The sequence below is a fragment of the Apus apus genome, chromosome 2 (genome assembly GCF_020740795.1).
Source record: "Apus apus isolate bApuApu2 chromosome 2, bApuApu2.pri.cur, whole genome shotgun sequence".
NCBI lineage: Eukaryota > Metazoa > Chordata > Aves > Apodiformes > Apodidae > Apus > Apus apus.
Window position 1 is genome coordinate 1,691,231 of NC_067283.1, and position 22,247 is coordinate 1,713,477.

At 45.8% G+C, this 22,247-nt stretch overlaps 1 protein-coding gene across 6 annotated transcripts in view; it reads left to right on the forward strand.

The window, feature by feature from the left end:
* The first annotated feature begins 2,020 nt into the window (after positions 1-2,020).
* Positions 2,021-22,247, forward strand: part of ALS2CL (ALS2 C-terminal like) — a 53,459-nt gene continuing 33,232 nt past the window's right edge. Inside the window, exons 1-4 of one of the 6 annotated variants that reach the window (XM_051612678.1) lie at positions 10,710-10,801; positions 11,211-11,359; positions 11,746-11,844; positions 21,776-21,884. In XM_051612678.1, the coding sequence (XP_051468638.1) occupies positions 21,779-21,884 (106 nt within the window). In that variant the 5' untranslated portion in view covers positions 10,710-10,801; positions 11,211-11,359; positions 11,746-11,844; positions 21,776-21,778. Of the gene's footprint in view, positions 2,111-10,706; positions 10,802-11,210; positions 11,360-11,745; positions 11,845-21,775; positions 21,885-22,247 lie in introns of those variants that run through there. The other 5 variants (XM_051612676.1, XM_051612677.1, XM_051612681.1 and 2 more) reach the window with 5 other exon arrangements.

Below are 22,247 nucleotides of genomic sequence, written 5' to 3' on the forward strand. Positions count from 1 at the left end.
AGGCACTGCTGTTGGAAATCTGAGACTGGTGGGGAGTTCTTGTGCAGGTCACAGCTCTGCTACACTATTTGTTCTGCCAGGTGTATATTGATTCCTTTGTTCCAAATCTTCAAAGCACCTTAAAGCCATGATGATGGGCACCACGCAAGGTTACAGTGTATGGAGAGAAATAATCCTTTGCCACGTGGAATACATGCTCCTGAATAAAAAGGAATGAGGGATTTTGGGTGAAGATGGATGGTCTCCTTTCTTGCTCAAGTCTGTCCAACCACCTGCAGACCCCCATGCCCTTCAGTAATCACTTCCAGCCTTCCTCTGCTCTTCCCTCAGGGCACTGAGGTCCAAAGCCCATGTACTTTTCTGGTCTCCTGGGTGTTTAGAGATTTCCAGGGTGTGCTGGTTTGGTTTGGCTGGATTTTTTTTCTAGTTCAGGAAGGTCCCCAGGGCGGGGGACCTTCTTCAGTAAGAAGCTGAGAAGCTCCCTCTGCTCCAAAACCAGCCAAGGAGCCATTTGAGAGAGACAAGAGATGTGCCCCTGTGATTAACATACGAGAGAAACAATATAAGACCTGAGCAGAGCAAGCAGCTAAAAGGAAGAGCTGAGCTGGAGAAGTGAAAGGCAGGGCTGGAGTAAAGATCCCAGAGGTTTATGAGGAAGAAGAGGAAGAAGGTGCCCAAGCAGAAGTTTCCTTGCAACCCATGGCGAGATGGCAGCAGTCTCCCTGCATTCATGGAGAAACATGGTGGAACATTTTCTGAAGGTGCCAGGAGGGGTGAACTTGGCCACTGGACTTGGATTTTGTGGTCAGTGGACTTGGATTTGCTGCCGGTGGTCTCTGATTATGCAGCTGTGGAAGCCCCCAGTGCCAGGGGAGGTGCCTGTTCCCAAAGCACCCGGAGCAGCTCCAGACCTCGTGGGAAGGACTCATGGAGGAGAGGTTCCAGGAGGACTCTCTCCCATGGGAAGGACCCCATGAGGAAGCAGGGGAGGATTGTTAGGAATCCTTCTCCCTGAGGAGAAAGGAGCAGCAGGAACCACCAGCCTGTGAAGTGACTCTAAACCCCATCCCCATCCCCCTGTGCCGCTGGGGGGAAGGAGGGAGAGAACCCGGGAACAAAGGGATTTGGGCCCCGGAAGAAGGGAGGGGTGGGGGAACATATGCAAGCCCTGCTCTGGCTGTGTCTGTGTCCTGTGGGCACTGGATTCGTGTGAAATTATATTATTATTTTTCCCCAAGTTGAGTCTGTTTTGCCCGGGACCTTAATCGGTGAAGAACCCTCCTTGTCCTTTGTCTCAGCCCAGAAGCTTCTAGTTGGCCTTTGTCTTCCTCATCGCAGAGCGTGTGTGGGAGGAGTTGAGTGAGGGGTCATGAAGCTGGTTCTTTGTTGTTGTGGTGGGCCCAAACCACGACACAGGGGGACCAGGCTCCAAGTTCCTCACCACTCTGGAGCACAACCATGAGCAAAGCAGAAGCAGCCCCAGGGGAGGGGAGGTATGCTGGGAGCCAGGAGAAGGGAGTAGTAGATCTTCTTAAACGCCTTTAGCTGCAATTTAATCCCCAGAGCATCATGAAATGTTTTTCCCTTCATCTTCACAGCTCTCCTTTAGGTATTTGAAGGTTGCCCTCAGTCCCTGCAGACTGTGGCTGGGAAACCTCCTTTGTAGAAGTGCAGAGGCTGTGTTTGTTTTCACCTGGCCCAGTCATAACTTGCCCGCCCTGTGCACCACAGGAGCATGACAAGCTTCCTCACAGAGCTGAAGGCAAACTCAGGAGCACTCCGAACTCCTGCCTACAGGGAGCAGCAGCCACACCACCCACCCGTGGCTGCTGTTTCCCTTTACATTCTCTCAAAGCCATTCAAGTATTGAGTTCCCTGCTGAAAAGTTAATGTGGAGACTGGCCAAGCTGTGGCAGCCTGCCAGGGGTTTCCATGTCTACCAAGAATGTTCTGCAGTGCACCTCGGGAGAGGAACGTTACTTCCTTGCATTTTTTTTCCCTCCCCTTAAAGTGAGTAAATAAAGAAGCTGGAAAGTTAGAGCAGGCAGCTTTCATCACCAGTGCTTTCCATTCACATGGCTGCATATCCTGGCTGACAGCTTGACCCACGGTAAGATGAACTTTCTGCTCAGGTGGTGGGAGATGCTGTGAAAGTGCTGTTGAAGTGGTCTTGTGGGAGATCGTGGTCCCATAGTGGAAGACCTGGCTCTGTGCTGTGGTGAAGATCAGGGGGGTTACAACATTGGAAATGAGGTGATGTTCAGTGTATGAGTGTCTTTCTCCATAGTTCATTGCTTGGGTACTTTGTAGGGTAAGGGAAGGATGTATCCTTGTTTAGGATGCAAGACAGTTTGGGGAGGCTGTGAATTCAGCAAAATCCTGCCACCTCTGCCTCAGTAAAACAGGGATGTTGCTCATTTCCTGTCTTCATTGAGACAAATATTCACAAAATCCATGTTGGTGCTGATACGGGAGTGGGATATAATGGTGTGATTCACCACACTGCTGTGGGACAAGGTGCTTTTGTTTCTCCATCATCATGTCTCCAGGCAGTTGGACTAGTTATGTAGGCAATGTGCCTCACCATCGCAAGTGGCTTCCAGCCCAGTGGGACAGGGTCTTGCTGTCCCCATTTAGACATTTATGGTAGAACATGATCATTTTGGTGTTGTGGGAAGGTCACTTAAAGGCAAGAAAAGGGATACAGAGAAAGGTCACCTCCTCCTTGTTTGTTCCATTGCCAGGAACAGTGTTGTAGTGACTTGTCATTGCTATTACAGCAAAGATAGGGTGCTGATGGGCTATCTGGTCTATGCTGCTATCTCAGTGGGGGGTTTGGGAACTTGGAGAGATAGGGATAAGGCAAAGACTGGGCCAAGACTTGCTCTTCTCTTCAGAGTTGCTCATGTGCTGGCTGGCTTGTGTCATTTTCTCCCACGTTTCCTGTGTTTGAGGAAGCATTTCCCGGCCCTCTCAAATCAAATGACAGCTTCCCCAGAAGTATCCATAAAACCCATCTGGGTAACACAGGGGGACTGTTTTTGGCTACAAGAAATGTCTAGTGCACAAAGAAAATCTAACAGATTTCTGCTCTCTGTCTTCCTTCAGTGAGTCTCTCACTTACCGGTAGCTCTGCACCCTTGCTCCCCTTTCATATCTCCTCATGCCAGATGTCTCTGGCTATCAGATTCCTCTGATCCACCAACTGGAGGCATCTGATGTAGCTTGCCAAGGAGCGTGAAGAAAGCCCCAGCATTTCAGCTGGGGTTGTGCCACACTGCTCAGAGCATTTGGAAGACCCCTAGTAAAAGTCACTGTCCTGCAGTCAAGAGCTGTAGACCTCTGTGCTGCTGCCCAGCTGGGCTGCTCTGCAGCCCAAAAGACTCATGCAATTAAATACTTGCTTATCTCAGTAGTATCACTTCTCTGCTCCAACTCAGATGAACCTTCATGTCATTTTCAGGGTTGTAATCATCCTGCTGCAATCAAAAAGCAATATCATTGTGTTTTATTATTACACATTTTTCTGGAAACTTAGCCATCCAACTAACTATGGAAAGGCTCATGGCTTCAGCTGATTTTGCAGACAGGAAGAAGCTGCTCTGAGCTGTAAGATGACAGTTTGGTGCTGGTATAGGAAAGTTGCTCTACTATTATTTTTGCTCTGTTTTCTGACTATGTGCATGTGTAGCTGCTCCTAGGACTGACGGCCAGGGACTGGTGTTTATTTTTGTCTTTAGCAAGGCCTTCAGTTAAACAAGATGCTACAGAGCAATAAATCATTTGGAATCATGAGTCATGTTGCATTCTTGTAACTAAGTGGGCATCATGGATTTATTTAAGTAAGGCTTCCTTGTTTATGTGTGTGTTGTTACTCCAGAGTAATCCCCAGGTAGAGTCCTTATGCCTCTCTTGGACTCCACAACTGTCACTGAAGGTAACTGCTCTAAGGACTGGTATTTCTATGTGTTCTGTGGACTTAAAATTAGAATGGCTTTACTAACACTAAGCACATTAGTCTTGTAATACCATGATGTCCCAAGTGAGTTTGTGTCTTTGGATATGATCTGGTGCTGGGTGTGACTGCAGAGGTGCTTGAGATCTTCCCAAAGTGCCTGTAAACCATCTGGGCTTTCCAAAGTTCGAAGAGCAATGTAGCACCCTGACCTTTGGATGGCAGCTAAAGCTAGATGGAAGGGCATCCTGACTGACTCCTCTGCCCTCAGGGTGGAACCAAGCACCACAGATCACATGGAGTGGGGCACACCTTGAAATGGTAACCATTCCCACTGTGACCATCTAGTTCTCCCCCCTTTACAGCATCATCTTCTGTGCTGTATGTGACAGGGGGAGGATGGGACCAGTTGGTGCAACTCCTGATGCACAGTTTCAGCATCACCTCATTGTAGCTGGAGTCTGTCCAATGGGCTAAGGAACTGGTACAGCTTGACTAACAGGCACAAGGAGACTTGTTACTCTTGGGTATTTTTTGGTCCTTGGATCTGGGTAAATGTTTTCTCCCTCATGCTGAAGGCCACTGTGCTCCTGTTTGGTTTTGCTCCTGTTTGGTTTTGCTCCTGTTTGGTTTTGCTCCTGTTTGGTTTTGCCCCTTTTCAGCTCTTTTTTACCTTAAAGGGAACCAGGTGCTATGTGGAAAGGTCATCAGCCAACAGCTGCTGCGTGTCCAGGGTCTTGCCTAAGTCTTTTGGATGACCTTGCACTTCTACCAATTAAAGAGTTTGTAGCAAGTCCCTACCAATGGTGGACTTTAAGCAATGCTGGTGCTAAGAACTGGGTCTGCCAGAGACCTGGTACTGAGTAGATCTGTAATTAGAGACAGTAACAGGACCAACTGCTGTCTCAACAGAGGAGAGCACGGGTGGGGTGGGCTTGCCAAAGGTCACGTAAATAGTGAGGGAAACAGTATTTAGGTCATCTGGCTGCTCCACTAAGGCTGAAGTGTCTAGACTGTCCACACTTCCAGGGATTAACCCTTGACTCTTTAAGCTTAGAGCCTGTGTGGTCAGTGCTGTGACATTTAGTTTGCATCTGAGCTCTCTGACAGACACCGAGACTGGAGGCTGTAGGAAGAGTCAGTCTCTTCATTTTGCACAGGGCTTTCCTACTTAAGGAAACGAATGTGGTGAGTAAAGGAAAGGTGCTAAGAACATATAGATATATTTTCCACGCCTTCTCTCCTTATGCTGGTTCTGTGCCTGGTCTGATCCTGGCCAGTCTTGTGTTGCCTTCTGTCCCTGGTCTTGTCTGACTGTCACCTCTGTCCCTTGTGGACAGGAATACAGATGCAGACAAGTGACTGTTTGCAGTGTGTGTTACTTGAATCCTTCCATGTATCCTAACCTAGGTATGGAGAATTTCTAAAAATGCTTGATTTCCATATTAATTTGCTGCTGAATGGTGGCTTAGATGTAGAAAACATGTCTGCACCCATTGCTGATCCCAGTTTCTTGTGCTTGTTTTCTAATCAGTCCTGCCTTGAGTGCCTCTCTTACCCTTTAGTGAAAGGGCTTGTGTTGTCTCAGTGAAAGAATAAGGACAAATTTGGTTATCAAGAAGATTGTGAAACTTCTTTAGCATGAGATATGAATAATTACACACTTAACTCCTGTTTCCATGCATAGTTTCCCAATGGCATGCACAAATACTCTGCTACTGGGCTCGCAAGGCACATGAGTTAGAGTATGTGCTTGGATCAGACATCCACCTCTACCTCCCCTGGATGAGTGAATCCAAGTACTCCAGCTTGTTGCTCCTGTCTGGGGTGGGTGCTGTGTCAGATCGTTGGATAAAGTATAAGAGGTCCAACAATGTCCCAGGAGATATGCCTGCCTTATTCCCTGCCAACATTTCGGATGGTCCTGTGGCATGCCTGTAGCAAGGCAGCAGAAACACTGAGTTGTGCTAGCTGGGGTTATGGGCCTGATACCATCTTCGATTTGCATTACCTCCTCCATCTCCTAACTCAGTCCTCTTCTATTTTGGCATTAATCATAGAATCATAGAATGGTTTGGGTTGGAAGGGACCTTAAAGATCATCTGACACTATTAGGATGTCAGGAGAGGTAAATGAAGCTGCTGATTTTTTAAAATAGATTTTTGGAAGGAAAATCAATCTGTACGATGCTGGAGTTTATTCTATGAAGAACCAATTTTTTTTTTTTTTGGATGAAAAGAATAGTTTATTTTTCTCACATCTTCAAGCAGCCTCTACAAAGGGATGTGCAGGAGTTGAGGCTTCATAGGGTGATGCTGTGGGAATGGGAAGCTGTGGGCTGTTTGCTGCTGCTCTGGGCCACGCTTCAGTGACCCTGTATCCGAGCTGGTATTGTCAAAGATACTATTTTAAGTGAGTGAGTCACACAGCAGGTATTTCCAGAATGGTCAGTTCTTGTAACATGGAGTGGCATTACCTTAGTGACAGAAAGAATTGCTGGCCAGCAGAGCTGACTCAGCATCACTAGCCCTAGAACTCCAGGATTTTTCTGAGACCTAGTTTCAGCAGGCTACAAATAGCTGTTGGTTAAAAAAAAAAGTAAACCAAAGCAAAGCAAATAACCAAACAAACATGACAAAAACCCCACAACAAAACAAACAAAAAAAACCCCAAACCAAACCAAAAAAACCAAACAAAACACAAACCCAAAAAGCAAAAAACTAAAAAAGAAAACAAACAAACAAAACAATCACCACCATCAAAAATACCCAAAAAAAGCAAAACCAAAACCAACCAGCCAAACCACGCAAACAAACAAATCCAAGAATTCCTTGCTGGGAAAGATAACTTGTTTCAGGGAAACTGTATTTGGAGGAAATTATGAGGAAGGCTGAGAAAACTGGGTTTGTTCAGCCTGGAGAAGAGAAGGCTTCAGGGAGACATTGTCACCATGTTCCAGTACTTAAAGGGTGGCTACCAAGAAAATGGAGACTCCCTATTTACAAGGAGTCAGATGGAAAAGACAAGGGGTCATGGGCACAAGTTGCTCCTGGGGAGATGATGATTGAACTCAAGAGGAAGATTTTTCACCATGAGGACAGTCAAACACTGGAATAGTCTCCCAAGGGAAGTGGTGGATTCCCCTACGTTGGACAGTTTTAAAGACTCATCTTGACAGGGTGCTGAGCCATCTCCTATAAACTATAGTAGTACCTAGAAAGGTTGGACCAGATGATCCTTGAGGTCCCTTCCAACCTGGCATTCTAGGATTCTGTGTTGTCCAGAGATGTTGTAGATGCCTCATTACTGAAAGTGTTCAAAATCAGGCTGGGCAGGACCTTGAGCAACCTATTCTAGCAAAAGATGCTCCTGGCCATGGCAGGGGGTAGTTGGACTAGATTATCTTTAAAGATCCCTTCCAACCCAAACCATTCTGTTTCTATGAAAGGAGACGTTTTCTCACACGGTATAAATTGGGCTGAGATTTGTGGAGGATCCTGTTCAGATGGCTTAAATCCCTAAACAGAAAGAACAAAGTGAAGTCCTCTTAGTTTTCTTCATCAAAACCAGTTTGGTATTTCTAGAGGGGTAAGTGCTTTAAATTGCCATAGGTGCTTGAATGCCAATTTGCTGTGCTACTTGAGGGCAGATCTCCTAGAGACTGTATTCTTGTTAGTTCCTCTGCACTCAAACTGCTTCTCCCCAACACCCTGATTGGCTGTTTAGGAGAAGACCTTAGACCACCTTCCAGTACCTGTAGGGGCCTACAGGAAAGCTGGAGAGAGACTTTTTATCAAGGCATGGATTGATGGGGTGAAGGGGAACTGTTAGAAACTGAAAGAGAGAAGATTTAAATTAGATATTAGGAAGAAATTGTTTAGTGTGAGGGTGGTGAGACACTCAAACAGGTTGCCTAGAGAAGCTGTGGGAGCCCTGTCCCTGGAAGTGCTCAAGGCCAGGCTGGATGGGGCTTGGATTAATGTAGCCTCATGGGAGGTGTCCCTGCCCATAAAGAAGGGTTGGGACTAGATGACCTTTAAGGTCTCTTTCAACTCGAACCATTGAATGATTCTGTTTCTAGTGATGGTGTTAAGCCTGGCTTTAGACCATGTTTCTCAGAGTGACACCTTCAAGCAGAGGAAACAAAAATTTAAAACTGATGTCAAGCAGGAAAGCAAAATATAAAGCCTAAACCACCAGATATTTCTCTCCATAGACAAGTGTAGTAGCATCCCCTGAGGTCCTGGCTAGAAATTATACCACACGTTCTGTGTTTAAGATCTGTGGCTGCAGATAGCCAGTGACAATTTAATAAATAGCAATCTGATCAGATAATGGGAGAGAGATCTAGAGCTGACAGGGAAGATTTCTAAAGGAAAACCTCTGTGTTTATTTAATAAAGAATAGTCAGCCAAGTTGTTCATGCAATAGGGACAGTTTAGCTGATGGTGGGAAATATCCTGGTCTGGAAGCTGGAGGTCTTACCTCTGTTGAGGACAAGATATAGGGGACAGGAATGTGAAACTGAAGAGAAAGAAAAAAATTCTAGCTGTCTGGCCTGTTGTTGGAGGCATCCTAAGGAGCAAAGGTGATTAGGGATGGGGCAAAGTGGGAGAAGAGCAAAAGGAGCAAATGAGTAGGAGCACACTGAGCTCTGGGTTGTGCATCTCCAGGAAGGCTGGCTCAGAGCTGAAGTGCAGGGGTGCGAATGTCAGGACTTGGGGGTCCTGCTGCTGCTTGTTGGGGCTAAGGCTGAGAACCACTTGGAGGTCTCTGCCTGAACACGACATCTGCACAGCTTCTGAGCATTTCAGGAAACTAGCTGAGTATCAGGAAACATAATCCTGCCATGGAAACACAAGTGAAAGTAAAAGAAGTGTCGTCCCAAATCAAACTGTTACACCTCTCTGTGTCATCACAGTTTCACAGTAGTTTTACCAGGCTGGAGTTCAAAAGAATAAGGGGGGGAAAAACATTACTTCAAAGTGCACTTAACAAGCCACTTAGCCAAACCCCTACAGAAACAAGACACAAACCTGACCTTGAGGCCCTGACCCTAGTGCACACAGTGGGTTGAGAAAGAAGACCTTAGATGTAAGGTGGGCTCTCTAGTTTCTACCTCCCCCAGAGTGGTGCAGAGCTCCTTGACCTTTCATGCTATGCTACAGAAGAGTTGGAGATCACCAAACCTCCATGCTCAATAGAGAAATGCTCATCACTGGGACCCCTGAAACTATCTCCCCTTTCTGGAGGGCAGGGACTATCACAAGCTCTGCCAGAGAGCAAGCTCCATCCATATAAGGTCTGGAGGCTGGAAAGTCTTCCTGGGCTTGAGCATCTATGCAAAGACTTTGAAAGGACTTGAGTCATCTGTCTGCTGCCTAGTCCCTTGAAGGTAAGTACCTCCTCCGGATGTGGAAGATCTGATTTCTTTCCAAATTTTGGACTGGAAGAAAAAAGGTCTGTAATTATGCTGAAGTTTTGAGCACCAAGTCTTTGACTCTGCAACTTGCAGAGCAGGTAGGAGGCCGGCAGTGAGCTCACTGCTCACTCATCCTTTCAATTCTCCAGCTGCATCCTTCCCTGGTATTGTTCCCCACCGTGTTTGAGGATTGCTGCTCTGAGGGCTGCTGCTCTGCCTCCCTGTGCAGTGTAAACCCTTGTGTTGAGGCAGACTGTGAGTTATGGGCACGTCCCACTCTAAAAAGACCCCAGGAATCCAGGAAAGAGGGAAGGAGGTCAGCGCAATAGAAGAACCTCTCCGAACAAAAGGTGATTGAGGCACCTCTTGTCTCCTGTATTACCCTGAGCATCCTCGTTATAGAAACTGACTTGTCCTGATCTCTCAGCTCACAAGTAAGTTCCAGTAGTTTGTAAAAGTCCTTGAAATCATGCAACCCGGGGAGGAGGTGAGTTGCTGAGTCATAACATTTCGGAGCGCCTGGGAAAGAACGGGGCTTTGTTAGTGCTCCTCAGCATGCTTGGAAGCAGAAGGGGAGGGCAGGAGGCTTTTGTTGGGCATGGTATCTACTTTTTTTCATGTGGAGACTGAATGCATGGTAGCAGCTGCCTCTTTGACAAAACACTTACGGGGATTTACTGTAATTATGGATTGACTGGAGAAAAGTCTTCCGTGTTTCAGGATGAGCTGGAAGAGGTGGGACTCTGGGTCTTCCTGGATAGATATTTTTTTGGTTTGTTTTTCTTTTTAAACCAAAAGGGAAATAGTTATTCTGGCTGAACTGTAGCAGAGGAGAGACTTGGCATGCATCACGTGCAGGCTGTCACAGGCTCTCAGCAGCAGGCTCTGAATAGCAGGAAATGTCCAGTTTCCCAGGGTTTCTGTCTGCAAGCTACAGCCCAGGAGTCGTATGAAGGGAGAGACTGGCAAGAAGAAAAGTCACAGGAGCTTCCTTTGGCAAAGTGCTACAGGAATGCTCTGCAGGTGAAATGGAATTCAAGCTGAGAAACACCAATGCACAAATTAAAACACATCCCGTCCTTTTCCCTTTTAGCTTCCTGTATTGTAAGGTTCCTCAAGGGCATAGATCCCGGTGGGTTTGTCCTTTTCTTTTCTTTTTTTAAAGGCAAATAACAAAGCAAATTGTTTTAGAAACCCTATTTGCACTGGTTTCGTAACCATCTCCCTGGGCTCTGTGGGTGTCTCATCTAGTGAACAGGCCCAGATCTGTGTCTCGGCAAACGAGGTGGCTGGATGTGGGAGGGAGGGTGGGAGGGGAGAGCGGCGGCTTTGGGAGCACCGAGTATTTCAGGGCTCGGAAGCCCAGAGGAGCTGCTGCTGCAGCTCTTACCACAGGGGACCTCTAATTGGCTGTCTTATGCAAGGTACGTTGCTCTACATGTTGTGTATTTTTGGGTTTCATGTCCGGTGTTGGTTGGTTGGTTGTTTTCCTGGAGATCCTGAGGCTCAGTTTTATGTTCAGACAAGTACTGTAGGAGGGTGTGAGAGCAGCCCTAGCAGGCGGAAGGGACTGGTGGAGGTGTAATGTGCTGTGACTAAAAGTCCTGAGGCAGAGTAAAGCTTGGGAGTGTTTTCTACAACTAGAAATTTTACCTGTGCAAGTGACCAAAGGTGTGGAGTGTGTTTTCCTGGAGTGTTGCGTGCACCCCTGTGCACACTGGCCTTGCATATAAAAAGTACTTTGTCTTTTACTTTGTCGTTAAGGTATTTAATTCCCAGTGTGGTCCAGACTTGTGGCATTAAATCTGCTTGCTCTCACCTTGTGTTTTCCAGAAGGGGATGCTGGAAGAGCTTGTGCACGTGCTGTCCCTCTCCTGCAGGCAGCTGCCTGATCCTGTGTGTGTTGGGGCTTGCTCCTGGTTTGAGGGAGGGATTTTCCACTCGTGCCAGGCAGCCTCGCCTGGCAATACAAGCCTGATGAAGTAAGGCTTGAAAAGTCTGCATTCGTGCTGGGGTTGCACAGCTTGCCTGGCAGAATAAACCCAATACCCAACTCATTAGTCAGGGCGAGAGAGGCTGATAAGCTCTTCTGGGTTTCTGCAAGGGAGGGAAGCAGTCAAAAGCTTGCAGGTGTCTTAGGTGTTAAGTGAGAAGTCTGGGTCAAAGGCTCAATTATAGGGGGACAGTAACACACTTGAGACTTGTTGAAAGTAACAAGCAACTGTGTGTTTGGAGCCAGAAGAGGAGGAGCTGTAGTTCACAGGAGGGCCTGTTTCTAAACTTTAGCTTAGTTTAATTTGGACCTGAACCAAAGCTGTTTCTCTTTGTGAAAATTTCCTATGGGCTAGAAGCTTCCTTGACCTTGCAGCTGCTTCCTGAACTTGGTAGTTTCATTACTGCTACTGCAATGACTTAAACTCCCAGTGAGCTGCAAGACAAGATTTTTGAGGATCTGCAAGGAAAACAGGTAAATTTTTCTCTCAAGATCCTGCCTTCAATTTAGTAATGCCTTTTGGAGGCAAGTAATATAATCAAGTTCAAGAGGGATGAGAAAAATACAGGGACAATAGGTCCATAGGCAGATATTAGGAACAGGGTTACAGACTTTGAGATCTCTAATGTAGCAGTTGGTTGTTGGGGGAATACAAGAGGAATGGACCTCAGAAAGTGGCCAAGCTTATGTTTGTTCTCTAAGCAACAGCTGTTTTTCTTTCTGCCAGACTAGCCAGACCACTGGCATGACCTGGTCGGGTATTGTTTACATTCCTGTTGAATTGGAAAAGGCTCATGAAAAGTACTTTGGGCTCAACGAACAGGAATTTTCTTGTGAAATAGTTTTGTCAGAGCTTTGACCAGCTCTTCAGGTCATCAAAAGACCTGGGTTTCAGAGCTCAAAGTACTTTAGTGAACTGTGGCACCTTGGAATGATGATCAGAGGTTAGGAAGCCCTGGTGACTTTGTAGGTCTGTTCTGCCTTCAGTGGCTTGTAATTTGTCCTCCAAGAACACCTGAAGGGTTTGATGAAACAGTAGAATTTTCCTGCTACACTCAGTCTTTGGTGAGGGCCCTGGGCACTAGAAGAGAGAGCAGGAAAAATCTGGCACTTCTTTAGTTGGGATAGTTTTTAGTGTTCCTGGACACGAGTGAGCTTCAAGGACCCAAACAGAAATCAGAGAAGGGCTGGATGTAGGAATTGAACTAATCCAGACCAGTCTTTTTTTTCCTCCATTCCTGTTCCTTTGTACAGATTTCAACCTTTCCCTGTTTCTGGCAGGAATTGGGGTGTTGAGAAGTGCTTGGGCTTTGCAGGGGCCACTTGGTAGGGCAAATCTGGGTAGCTTTGTACATGAAATTTCATAGCCACACCTCATTTGATTTTGGACATTGTCTCTAGCAGAAGTAAACATCTGTGAGATGAGAGGAGAGGCAAGTAGTGGTGTCACAAGGCAGGGCAACTAGAGGATGGGTCCACAGTCTGACTTGTGAATATTTGATGGAACCAGCCATCTCAGAGTGGCTATTGTCACAGTTTTATGAGGATTTTCTGTCGTTTAGAGCAAAGGAAGTGAAATCTCCTCTGGGTCCTACACAAGTTCTGGAGGTCCTGAGTGGAGAGGCTGACTGGGGGGATGACTTTACTGTACATTGAACTCCTTCTCATCTGTGGAGCAGTTCTGCAGCCAGCTTTCCCACTGTCCCAAAGGCTACTCCTCTAGTATAGTTTGTGCTTCTGAGTTGGTTTCAGGCTGTAACTCAGACTGAAATTCAGGGTCTGACCCAAAACTCCTTCCATGTAGATGGTTAACTTGTAGTCTAAACCCCAGATGTGTAGCCCCCATCATTTGCCTTGCTTTTTGAGGCCATGCTGAAATCCCATTTGCTTTGGAAAAGCAGAGTGGGTGTATTGGGAATAAGAGGCCAAGGGAGAGAAGCTCCTGCTCCCAGAGCTGTGACAAAAAATTGTCCTTAGCTGTTGTCTTCTGACTTTCCCATATGCCTACTTCAGTGGAAAACTACTGAGTCCCCTCTTCTCACAGTCTCCTTTGCTGCCCTCAGACAACCTGTAGGTTTTTTCAGATTTGGTTTGGAGTTTCATCCAGTAGCCCCAAGTCATTTTTGCAACACCCAGTGTTGCATATGAGTTGCTGGGTCAAAATAGTTATGCTTCTACATGCATAATCTGCTTGCAAGTGATAATGATAGTCGGAGGAGCTACAAGGCCATGGGGGATTAAAACACTGTGGGCCTTATTGTACTTGTCTTGTTATTAGCAAAGGCTGAGTGATATCCTTAACTGTGGTGAGAGTGATCTTCTCTAGCCTTAGTTGCCAACAAGTAAAGGGTCTTACCTTAGCTGTTTAGTTCTGTAGCTGGTATGGCCAAAGGTCAACTCATCTCACTTGTGTTGGATTAAATTGAGATTCTCATGTGCCTCTTTACTGGTTAAAAAGGGAGTCTGGGGTGGGTAGTGCAGCCTTCAGACACGCAGAAAGGGCAGATGGATTTTGTCCTTTTGAAAGCAACTGAAGATTTATGGCTGGTTTTATTTGACTCGGGAGTGAGCTTCCTAAAGAAGGGTCATGAGCTTCCAGTTTGAGTTTGGGGAAGAAAGAAAAGATAGCTGGGTCAGGCAAAGATTGTGTAAAGCTTTTGCCTTGTTTGTCATTGCAAAAACAAAAACAAACAAAACATTAAAAAAAAAAAAGAAAAAAAAACACACACAAAAAAGGAAAAACACACTCCCTTCCTCCACAAATAACTTCCTGCTTTTCCTGGGGTTTTTGGTGTTAAAGGTGGAAAAAGACAAAAGTCTAGGGAAAAAAACAACAAGGTTCTCCTTGAGATGAAAAATCAATTATACATCCCCCATGTTTTTCTGAAGAGACTCCAGAATACTTGTTTGACCCTGGGTAAACTCCTGGTCACACACTGCTATCCTGAATTTGTTGAGAGTTTTAACGTTTGATATTTTATCAACCTTGCATTGTCTCTTCTTTCAGTGCTTGAGGTCCTGGCATGCAGGTAACTGACAACTGATTTTATGGCTGATGCATAAAATCAGCAATACCAAGCCAGGCTACCCCACCTATCTTAATGCAGAAGAACATGCCTGGAGAAGAGCAACACAAAAGCTGGAAATGGTTGTAATAATGCTTCCTCCATTTGTGCTTCCTGCCTCCTCAGGGACTTCTTGAGCTGGAGAGTCGATGTCTTTGTCTTTATTAGCTTTTAATTGTTTTGTGTTTGGTTTTTTTTCCCCATGGACTTGTCCAGCTGCTTTTAAATGCATGTATAGTATTCTCATAGCAATATAGCAACTCCAGACTCTTGTGGCAGTGAGTTCTGTGGCTTAATTAGATGTGATGAGGTTGGATGTCCTGCTGTTTGTCCTGAGCTGGCCCCCTCACTTGAGGGTAGAGGTGGTTGTGCTGTGCTCCAAATACTTGCTGTGTGGTCTCATCTGTGTGTGAACTTGGACTGAATAAAATCCTGAGGGTCTTGTGCTCAGGGTAGGATTCTTGATGGGTTTGTTCATTTTGTAAACTATGTGGTGCTCTGTTCCTATCTGCTGTCATTGCTGTCCTGCTCAGTAGTTTTTCCTGGTAAAGAAAATGTTGAACCAGACTCACTAGTTCCTTCCCATGTCTGGGGTCTGCATGCTCCCTGTATCCTGTGCCATAAAGCTGAACCCAAGTAACTGCTACTTCTGTTGTTCTCTCCCTCCTTTTTATGCTGCTAAGGGCTATCTGGGGTTTTGGGGTTTTATTGTCTTTCTGCCCTATTTATTCCCAATTACCTCTTCACTTGCACACTGTGTCTCTGTCTGCTTATGAGGTGGCTCCAGTAAGTTGAACACTAATTCATCCTGAGTCATGATGATCTGAGGCCTGACAAGAGCTGAGCCTGAATGGGAGAATTTGCTCCAGCGTGTTGGTGTTGGTTAAACAAAGCCTGGAATTGTTTTTCCACATGACAGAGTGGTCTTTGTGCCAGCCTGAATGCAGGCTCCTCTGGAGAGTGACACGTGAAAGGGGGGATGTCTGTGGAAACACAATTAGGATGCATGAGGATACTTGGGCCTAGAGAAAAGCAGCAAAGATTGGGACAAAAAGAGGAGCCACATCTTGATGTTGGGCACCAGAGTTTGCCTCTGTGGCCTAAAGAGCTCCTGAGTTTATGGACTCTGAGCTGGCACTAATTGAATGGGGAGATCCCACCCTGCTCCTCAGCTTGTTTATGTGATGCTACATTAAACTATGCTGAGGAACAGAGCTAGGTTAAATAGTAATCTGGAAAGGAAGATGAGGGTCCATAGTCCAAACTCAAACACATCTTTCCTCTCTTCCCTCCAACCCTTAGTGCTAAACTATTTATTCCCCCAGATGTTGAGCTGACCTAGGGGAGGCAACAGCTCATTAGGTCTATGTTAATTCTGGTTTAAGGTCCTGAGATTTACCATGACATGATGTGACATAAAGTGCTGAGCTGCATTAACTCAGTCTAACAATAAACATTCAATAAGTTTCTCTGTTAGTTTCTGAGGGAGAAACTTGCTACTGTCAGGTTTAGTGCAGAACTTTCTGTTATTCTGCCCTGTAATGCTCATCCTTTAGAGCTATAGACTCCTTGGGGAAAGACATGATGCTCATGAGAAAGATGAGTGAGTAGTGAACAGCAAGGGAGGAATTCTGGACACCTAGAAGACAGCCTGGCAAGAGAGTCTTACATTTCAAATATTATGGGCTGTAACCTGCTGCAAAGTGGAGAGGCATTTATCAGTCCAAGTGCCCATGTCTATGCTGCATTCTTAGATGGGTTTAGATGCTTTAGTTAGAAACAACACCATTACTGGCATGAAGTAAAGTGGCCTAGAGAGTGAAAGGCAACGTGGGAGGAGGAGTTTGAGGTTTACCCTGGAGAAGTTTCTTTAGCACTTCTCAGCTTCAGTTTTAGAATGTTTCTTACTTCTGAACTAGAGCTTGAATTAAAGCAGCTTCACCCCTGCATCTGCAAAGATTATATACTCATTTGAGACACAGGCTGTGGTAGGAAGGAACTTCATCATCTGCATGGCAACAATAACCTCTGAAAGGGAGGGGAAGGGAAAGCTTGGCCTGTTTGGGGACTCTATGTGACAAATTGATGGACTGGTCTCATTTCTGAGAACGCTGGTAGTAGAAATACTATGAACCGCATGGATGGATGAAATCGGAAGGGCTGTGAAGGTTCAATGCCCTTTAGGATGAGTGATGCAGGGAAAAAGAAGATTTTTAGGAGGGGAGGAACTGCAGCAAACACGGTCCTGGCATTTACTTCCCAGATGGCTTGGTATGAAAATGCCCTGAGCACTGCCTAAATGTGACATAGTTCACAACAAGTTTCTCCCATCTGAGAAGTGTTTTTGTTGGCTGGTAATCTTAACTTCAGCACACAAGGGGATTCACAAGAGGAAGATGGAAAATGGACAGTCTTTCTGTGGATGTCCAGTTTGTTCCTTAATGTGCAGGAGCTGATAAGATTGTGTGACTAGGTGTGTGTTTCCATCAGAACCTTTGTGTCATATCTAAAATCTGTGGGGCTTTCCAGACATTTTCCTGGTGGAACAGCTGCCTCAGAGCTACAGACTCCAAAGTAGAAAAGGGTTCTATGCAAAGTGGACCATGAAGCTTAGCATTTTATTAAAAGGCCTCTCTGCTTGGTTTCCTCTCTGCTCCACGCACCCATCTGAAAATTTCCTGAAGCTGGATGTAACAACTGGTTGTGACTCCTCAAGACTTGTAGTTCCTTGCTGAAATGTGCATTTAGCAACTTTGGAGAGACCCTACCATGTTCCTCCAGATGACTCAGGCTGCTCCTATCTATTGGATGTTCAGCAACAGTTATGTTGCCATTAGCTGCTGCATCACCCTTTTTCCTGCCCCATTGTCAGGCTTAGCAGACAGGCCAAGACCATGATGAGTTACCAAGATCTGGTGAATCCTATAGAAGTTATTTCTCCAGGTCTTTTCCCTGTTTCTACACAAGTACTACTGTGTGTCCTGCAGTGTGTCCCTTCTCTCATTACAGGCCTGTGCTGTATGGCTTTCTTGCAGCTTCATTTAGGGAGAAGAAACAGATACAGTCTCTGTGTGATTCTGTCTCTCTCATAATTTGAAAATTGTTCTCCTAGGGATATCTCCTAATTCCTCATGGGAGCCTGAAACAGGCTGGCAGCTGTTTTCTTTTGCTAGTGGAAGTCTCCATCTTCAGACAGTAGACTTTCTGATTTTGTACATAAAACCGGGTGCTATCATGCTCTGTGCACCAACTGGACCCTTCCTTGGAGGTGCATCTCCTGCAGTTCTGGCCATCATGAGCACACTATCTTCAAAGGTCTTGACCCCCTAGGAACAGAGCCCTCCATGAAAAGCAGACTAAAGCCTTGTGAGTGGCTCTGCTCAGACTTGCCTTGCCCTTCATGGAGCAAACACAGGATTACGAAACCTGTGAGTCTCATGAAAGCTGTGTTCAAGCTGGGGGAAAGCAGCATGTGACAGCCCCAGGTTTCTGCTCCATGCTTCCCACTGGCACAGTCTGCATGCAGTTTTTCACACATATGAATGTACTGTGTGACCTCCAGATGCTCCTGGACAGTCCTAGATGCTTTCTTTGCCCTCTGTGGCTGAGCCAGCTTTGGTTTTGTTCACTAAGTGGTGAACTTCAAATCTTCTTTGCCTGACTGGGCTAAATAAGTCTGCAAATGCTGTTCTCACCAGGCTGATGGGGAAAGCCTGGAAATAGTGGTTGAAACTCATGCTTACCTTATTGGGTGATGTGATGTGGCAACTTAGGTCTTTTTGTGGTGCCGGAAGGGCTGTTTTGAAAGCTGAGTGATGCTGCTCACCCGCTCAGCAAACGATCCCTGACTATCATGTTCAGGCTGGAAATAACCCACAAATTTACTCAGGAAGAGTGAGAACATGATTGCTAAAAACACCAAAACCAACAGCAAACCCAAACCAAAACAGTGTTTCATCTGTGTCAGGTTATACTGGAAAAGAGTAGCCAAATGTTTGTTTCTTGCTGAGTTAGCCTGGGTGTCTGCAGGGGTTTCTCAGCTCACTGCACCAGGGGAATGTTTTGGGGTCATCCCCATAAGGTCTGAGGTCATGTCTTCATGGGTAGTAGACCCTCAATGAACCAGGATTGCAGATGGGCAGGAGACAGTGTGGGACCACCTGATGGTTGGAAAGGGTGATGCTGCACCAGGGTCTACCTGGGATATACCTACTACTTCTTCCTGGTCACCATTACAGCAGTAACCTATTAACACTTAAGCTGGGGCAGAGATGTTCCTGTGGTGTTGTGCATGTGGAGGAGGCTCCTCAGCCTCTGCTCATGGACTATCATGGTCCTGTGAAGCAAAGCTGTGGGTATCTGCACCCTTATTTTGAGTCATTCAGTTCAAACTAAGCCATCTGTATGTTATTAATGGGTGGCTTCTCTGCTGGCTTTGAGAAGAGTTTGGGAAGACTCTGAGTTTGGCATATAGCATCCATTCTTCTTGTTTTGCACAAGATAAAACATTGTCTTTCAGAATTAAATAAGGACAAGGTGGACAACAAGCCCCTCTCATAGAATCTTTAAGCTTGGAAAAGACCTCAGAAATCATCAAGTCCAACCACCAACCCAACACCACCATGCCAAATTAACCATGTCCTGAAGTGTCATGTCTACATGTTTTTTGAACACCTCCAGGGATGGTGACTCTCATAGCAGAGTGATCTGAAATAATGGAATCTTCTTCCCTTCTTCAAAAAAAAGACAAAAATAGTCAGGCTTCAAAAAATAAAAATAACCTCCCCCAGACTGTTACTCAGTGGGTCTAACACGACCTCGCTGACTACCTGCTGGTCTGTTGAAGCATTTGAAAATGAATTGTTGCTCCATACCCTGCCTGCTTTTACTCCCTGATTAAGATACTTATGCTTAGAAATCTGAAATAAGCTGGAGTGCTTTCTAAGACCTGTAAGAAACAACTTGATCTTTTTGTCTGCGAGACAAGGGATGAAGTGGCGGCAAAAAAAAACCCTTTTAGATCTGTCCTGTCCTCTTGGTGCTCTGGGGTGAGTGCTGGCTGGCTGCTGGTTTGTTTTGGTTTTTTTCCTGCCTCAATTGCCTTCCTTGGGAGGGGCCAGAAGTTTAAATTCCAGCTTTTTGACCTCTCTGCATGCCTAGGGCTTTCCTCTGGGATGAATTACCAATGTTCCTGCAAAAAATAGCCTTATGGTCATGCAGACCTTGATGTATGAAAATTTGCAAACTACTGAGTTTATGGATTTTTTTAATGCTTCCCATTTTTCATGCAAATGAAATTTAAGTAATTACTAACTCCTGTTACTACAGAGAAACCATGGTCATACATCTGGGCAGTCAGTTGTGTCTGGATCCAAACAACCACTTAAGCCAGCTAACCATTCAAACTGCAAAACATCCTTTGTTCTATGACCCCATTTCTTCCTGGCCTCCAGGATGCCCTGGAAAGGGAGATCCAAAGCTGAGTTCTGTGACTTTAGGGAATTCAGACTCTTATTTAGCAGGGAATCCACCCACGTGTGAAGCTTAAAAAGTAGACTTTCCCACCTAACTTAGTCACTCCACCTGGGTGACATTTTAATAGGCCATGCTGAGATGCTCAAGGTATTTCTTCCCATTAGAGTATGAAGTCAGGTCAGGCTTTTATGTCAAACTTCCTGACATATCAACACAAGGAGAATGATTCTCATCTATTGTTTGTAGAAATCAGGGTAGAGGTTCAGGATGTCTTTGAGTATGCTGGCAGCAGGTAGTTCTTTCTGGAAACAGAGCAAAGACTCTAGTCACTTCTCCATTAGTAAGTAAATAATGTTGAGCCCCATAGGCAAGTAGTTATGGCATAACCTATATATAGCTAAATCTCACTGCCTCCCAGAACAGGTCTACTATGGGCAAGCTTCCCATTTCATATGGTCCCTGGGCCATTTGAACCGTCTGGGAGAGGCACTAGTTGGCACATATCAGAACTGTGCCAAAGTCTCTGCCACCAATTTAGCAATGTAAATCTTTGCAGCACAGTGCCATCTCATTTGCTTACTCTTGTGTACGTAGCCTTTGAGTGTGCACTACAACCAGGCTAAGGATAAATGTGGACATCCCATATTTAGTCTCTTGAGTTTGCTAGTTTGCTTCACAAAGTTAAAAGAATCTGAGTTCAGTATTTTTATCACCATTAGTAGTATCAGCTGTTTCTGTCCATAGTGTCTTTACCATGTGGCCTTTTTCTAGTGCAGTCTCATTGGGGCCATTCACCCTGGAGAAGAGAAGACTCTGTGGAGACCTTAGAGCACCTTCCAGTGCCTGAATGGATCCTGTGGGAAAGCTGGGGAGGGGCTATTTACCAGGGTGTAAAGTAATAGGATGAGGGGTAATGGTTTTAAACTAAAAGAGGGGAGATTTAGGTTAGAGATCAAGAAGAAAATCTTTCCTGTGAGGGTGGTGAGACACTGGAACAGGTTGCCCGGGGAGGTTGTGGATACTCAGTCCCTGGCAGTGTTGAAGGACAGTTTGGAAAGGGCTTGTAGCAACCTGGTCTAGCGGGAGGTGTCCCTGCCCATGCAGGGGGGTTGGAGCTAGATCCTGAAGATCCCTTCCAACTCAAACCATTCTATGATTAACTGTGTTCACTTCCTCTGTTATGTTTCTTTCTGGAGGCAAGGCTGGAAAGGAGGAAGCTCACGTGGGTTTCATGCCCTTTTTTTTAAAAAAAAAGTGCTGCCACTTCCATTTTAGGTAAACTTTCCTTGTTGACTCAGCATGTGACATGCCCAGCAGTGCAGTGTCCTGCTCAGAAAGGCATAACACCAGACGTCTGTTCTTCTGGAAGGCTGGAGGTCTGGGCATGGCTGGTGCAGGTCTGCAGCTCCATACAATAGCTTTTCAGGCCAAAAGGTGCAGACTGAGACACTCAGGCAGAAAACTGGTGAGAGATATAGGAAAAGATATTCTGCTTCATCCTTTGCTGTTTTGGACTTCAGGGATTTTCTTCTGGGAGAATGAAACTGGCACTAAGTAGGATTAACACATGATGAGAAGTGTAGAGCCTTTCTAGTCACGTAGAAGAGGTATTGTGGCCCACCTGAGATGATCTTCAATTGGGTTTTGAGGAAAATGGGCTGTAGCCTCAGTGGTCTTCTGAGACACCAGCTGATGTTGAGCTATTTTGTTTCCATTTCCCCTTCTAATTTTTCTAATGCTTTTTGAGGAGAGCCATTCCATCTCTCAAGAGCAGGAAAGGCTGATAGCTGACAGTGAGCACTGAAGCCTTGGTAGATGGATACTCTTGCAAAGGAGCTTATATGTCCCTTCTGTGTTGTGTCCAGGACATGTGCACGGCTGAAGCAACTGCCTCTCTGCTCCAAGTGGAAGAAACCTTCTCATCATGCCTGGCACGGATAGATGCCCTCATCCTCAAGCCTCTGCTCCAGGCTGGTAGGTCAAAGCAGACTTTTTTTGTTGTTCTTGTCACTAGTTCTAGCCTTTAGTCATAGGCACACCTAAGAAGGGAATTATAATTTAAACTCCATAGCTGGGGACTTTTCTGGGGGCTGGTTTACAGAGTTCTTTCATTTAAGAGAGTGAGCTCTTAAGGATGCCTATGGCCAAGCTTAGGACTGTGGTTCCTGTCGTTTTCAGACATTAAGGGAGATTTAGGTTAGATGTCAGGAAGAAATTCTTTAGTGTGAGGGTGATGAGACACTGGCCCAGGTTGCCCAGAGAAGCTGTGGCTGCCCCATCACTGGAAGTGTTCAAGGCAAGGTTGGATGAGGCTTGGAGCAGCCTGGGCTGGTGGGA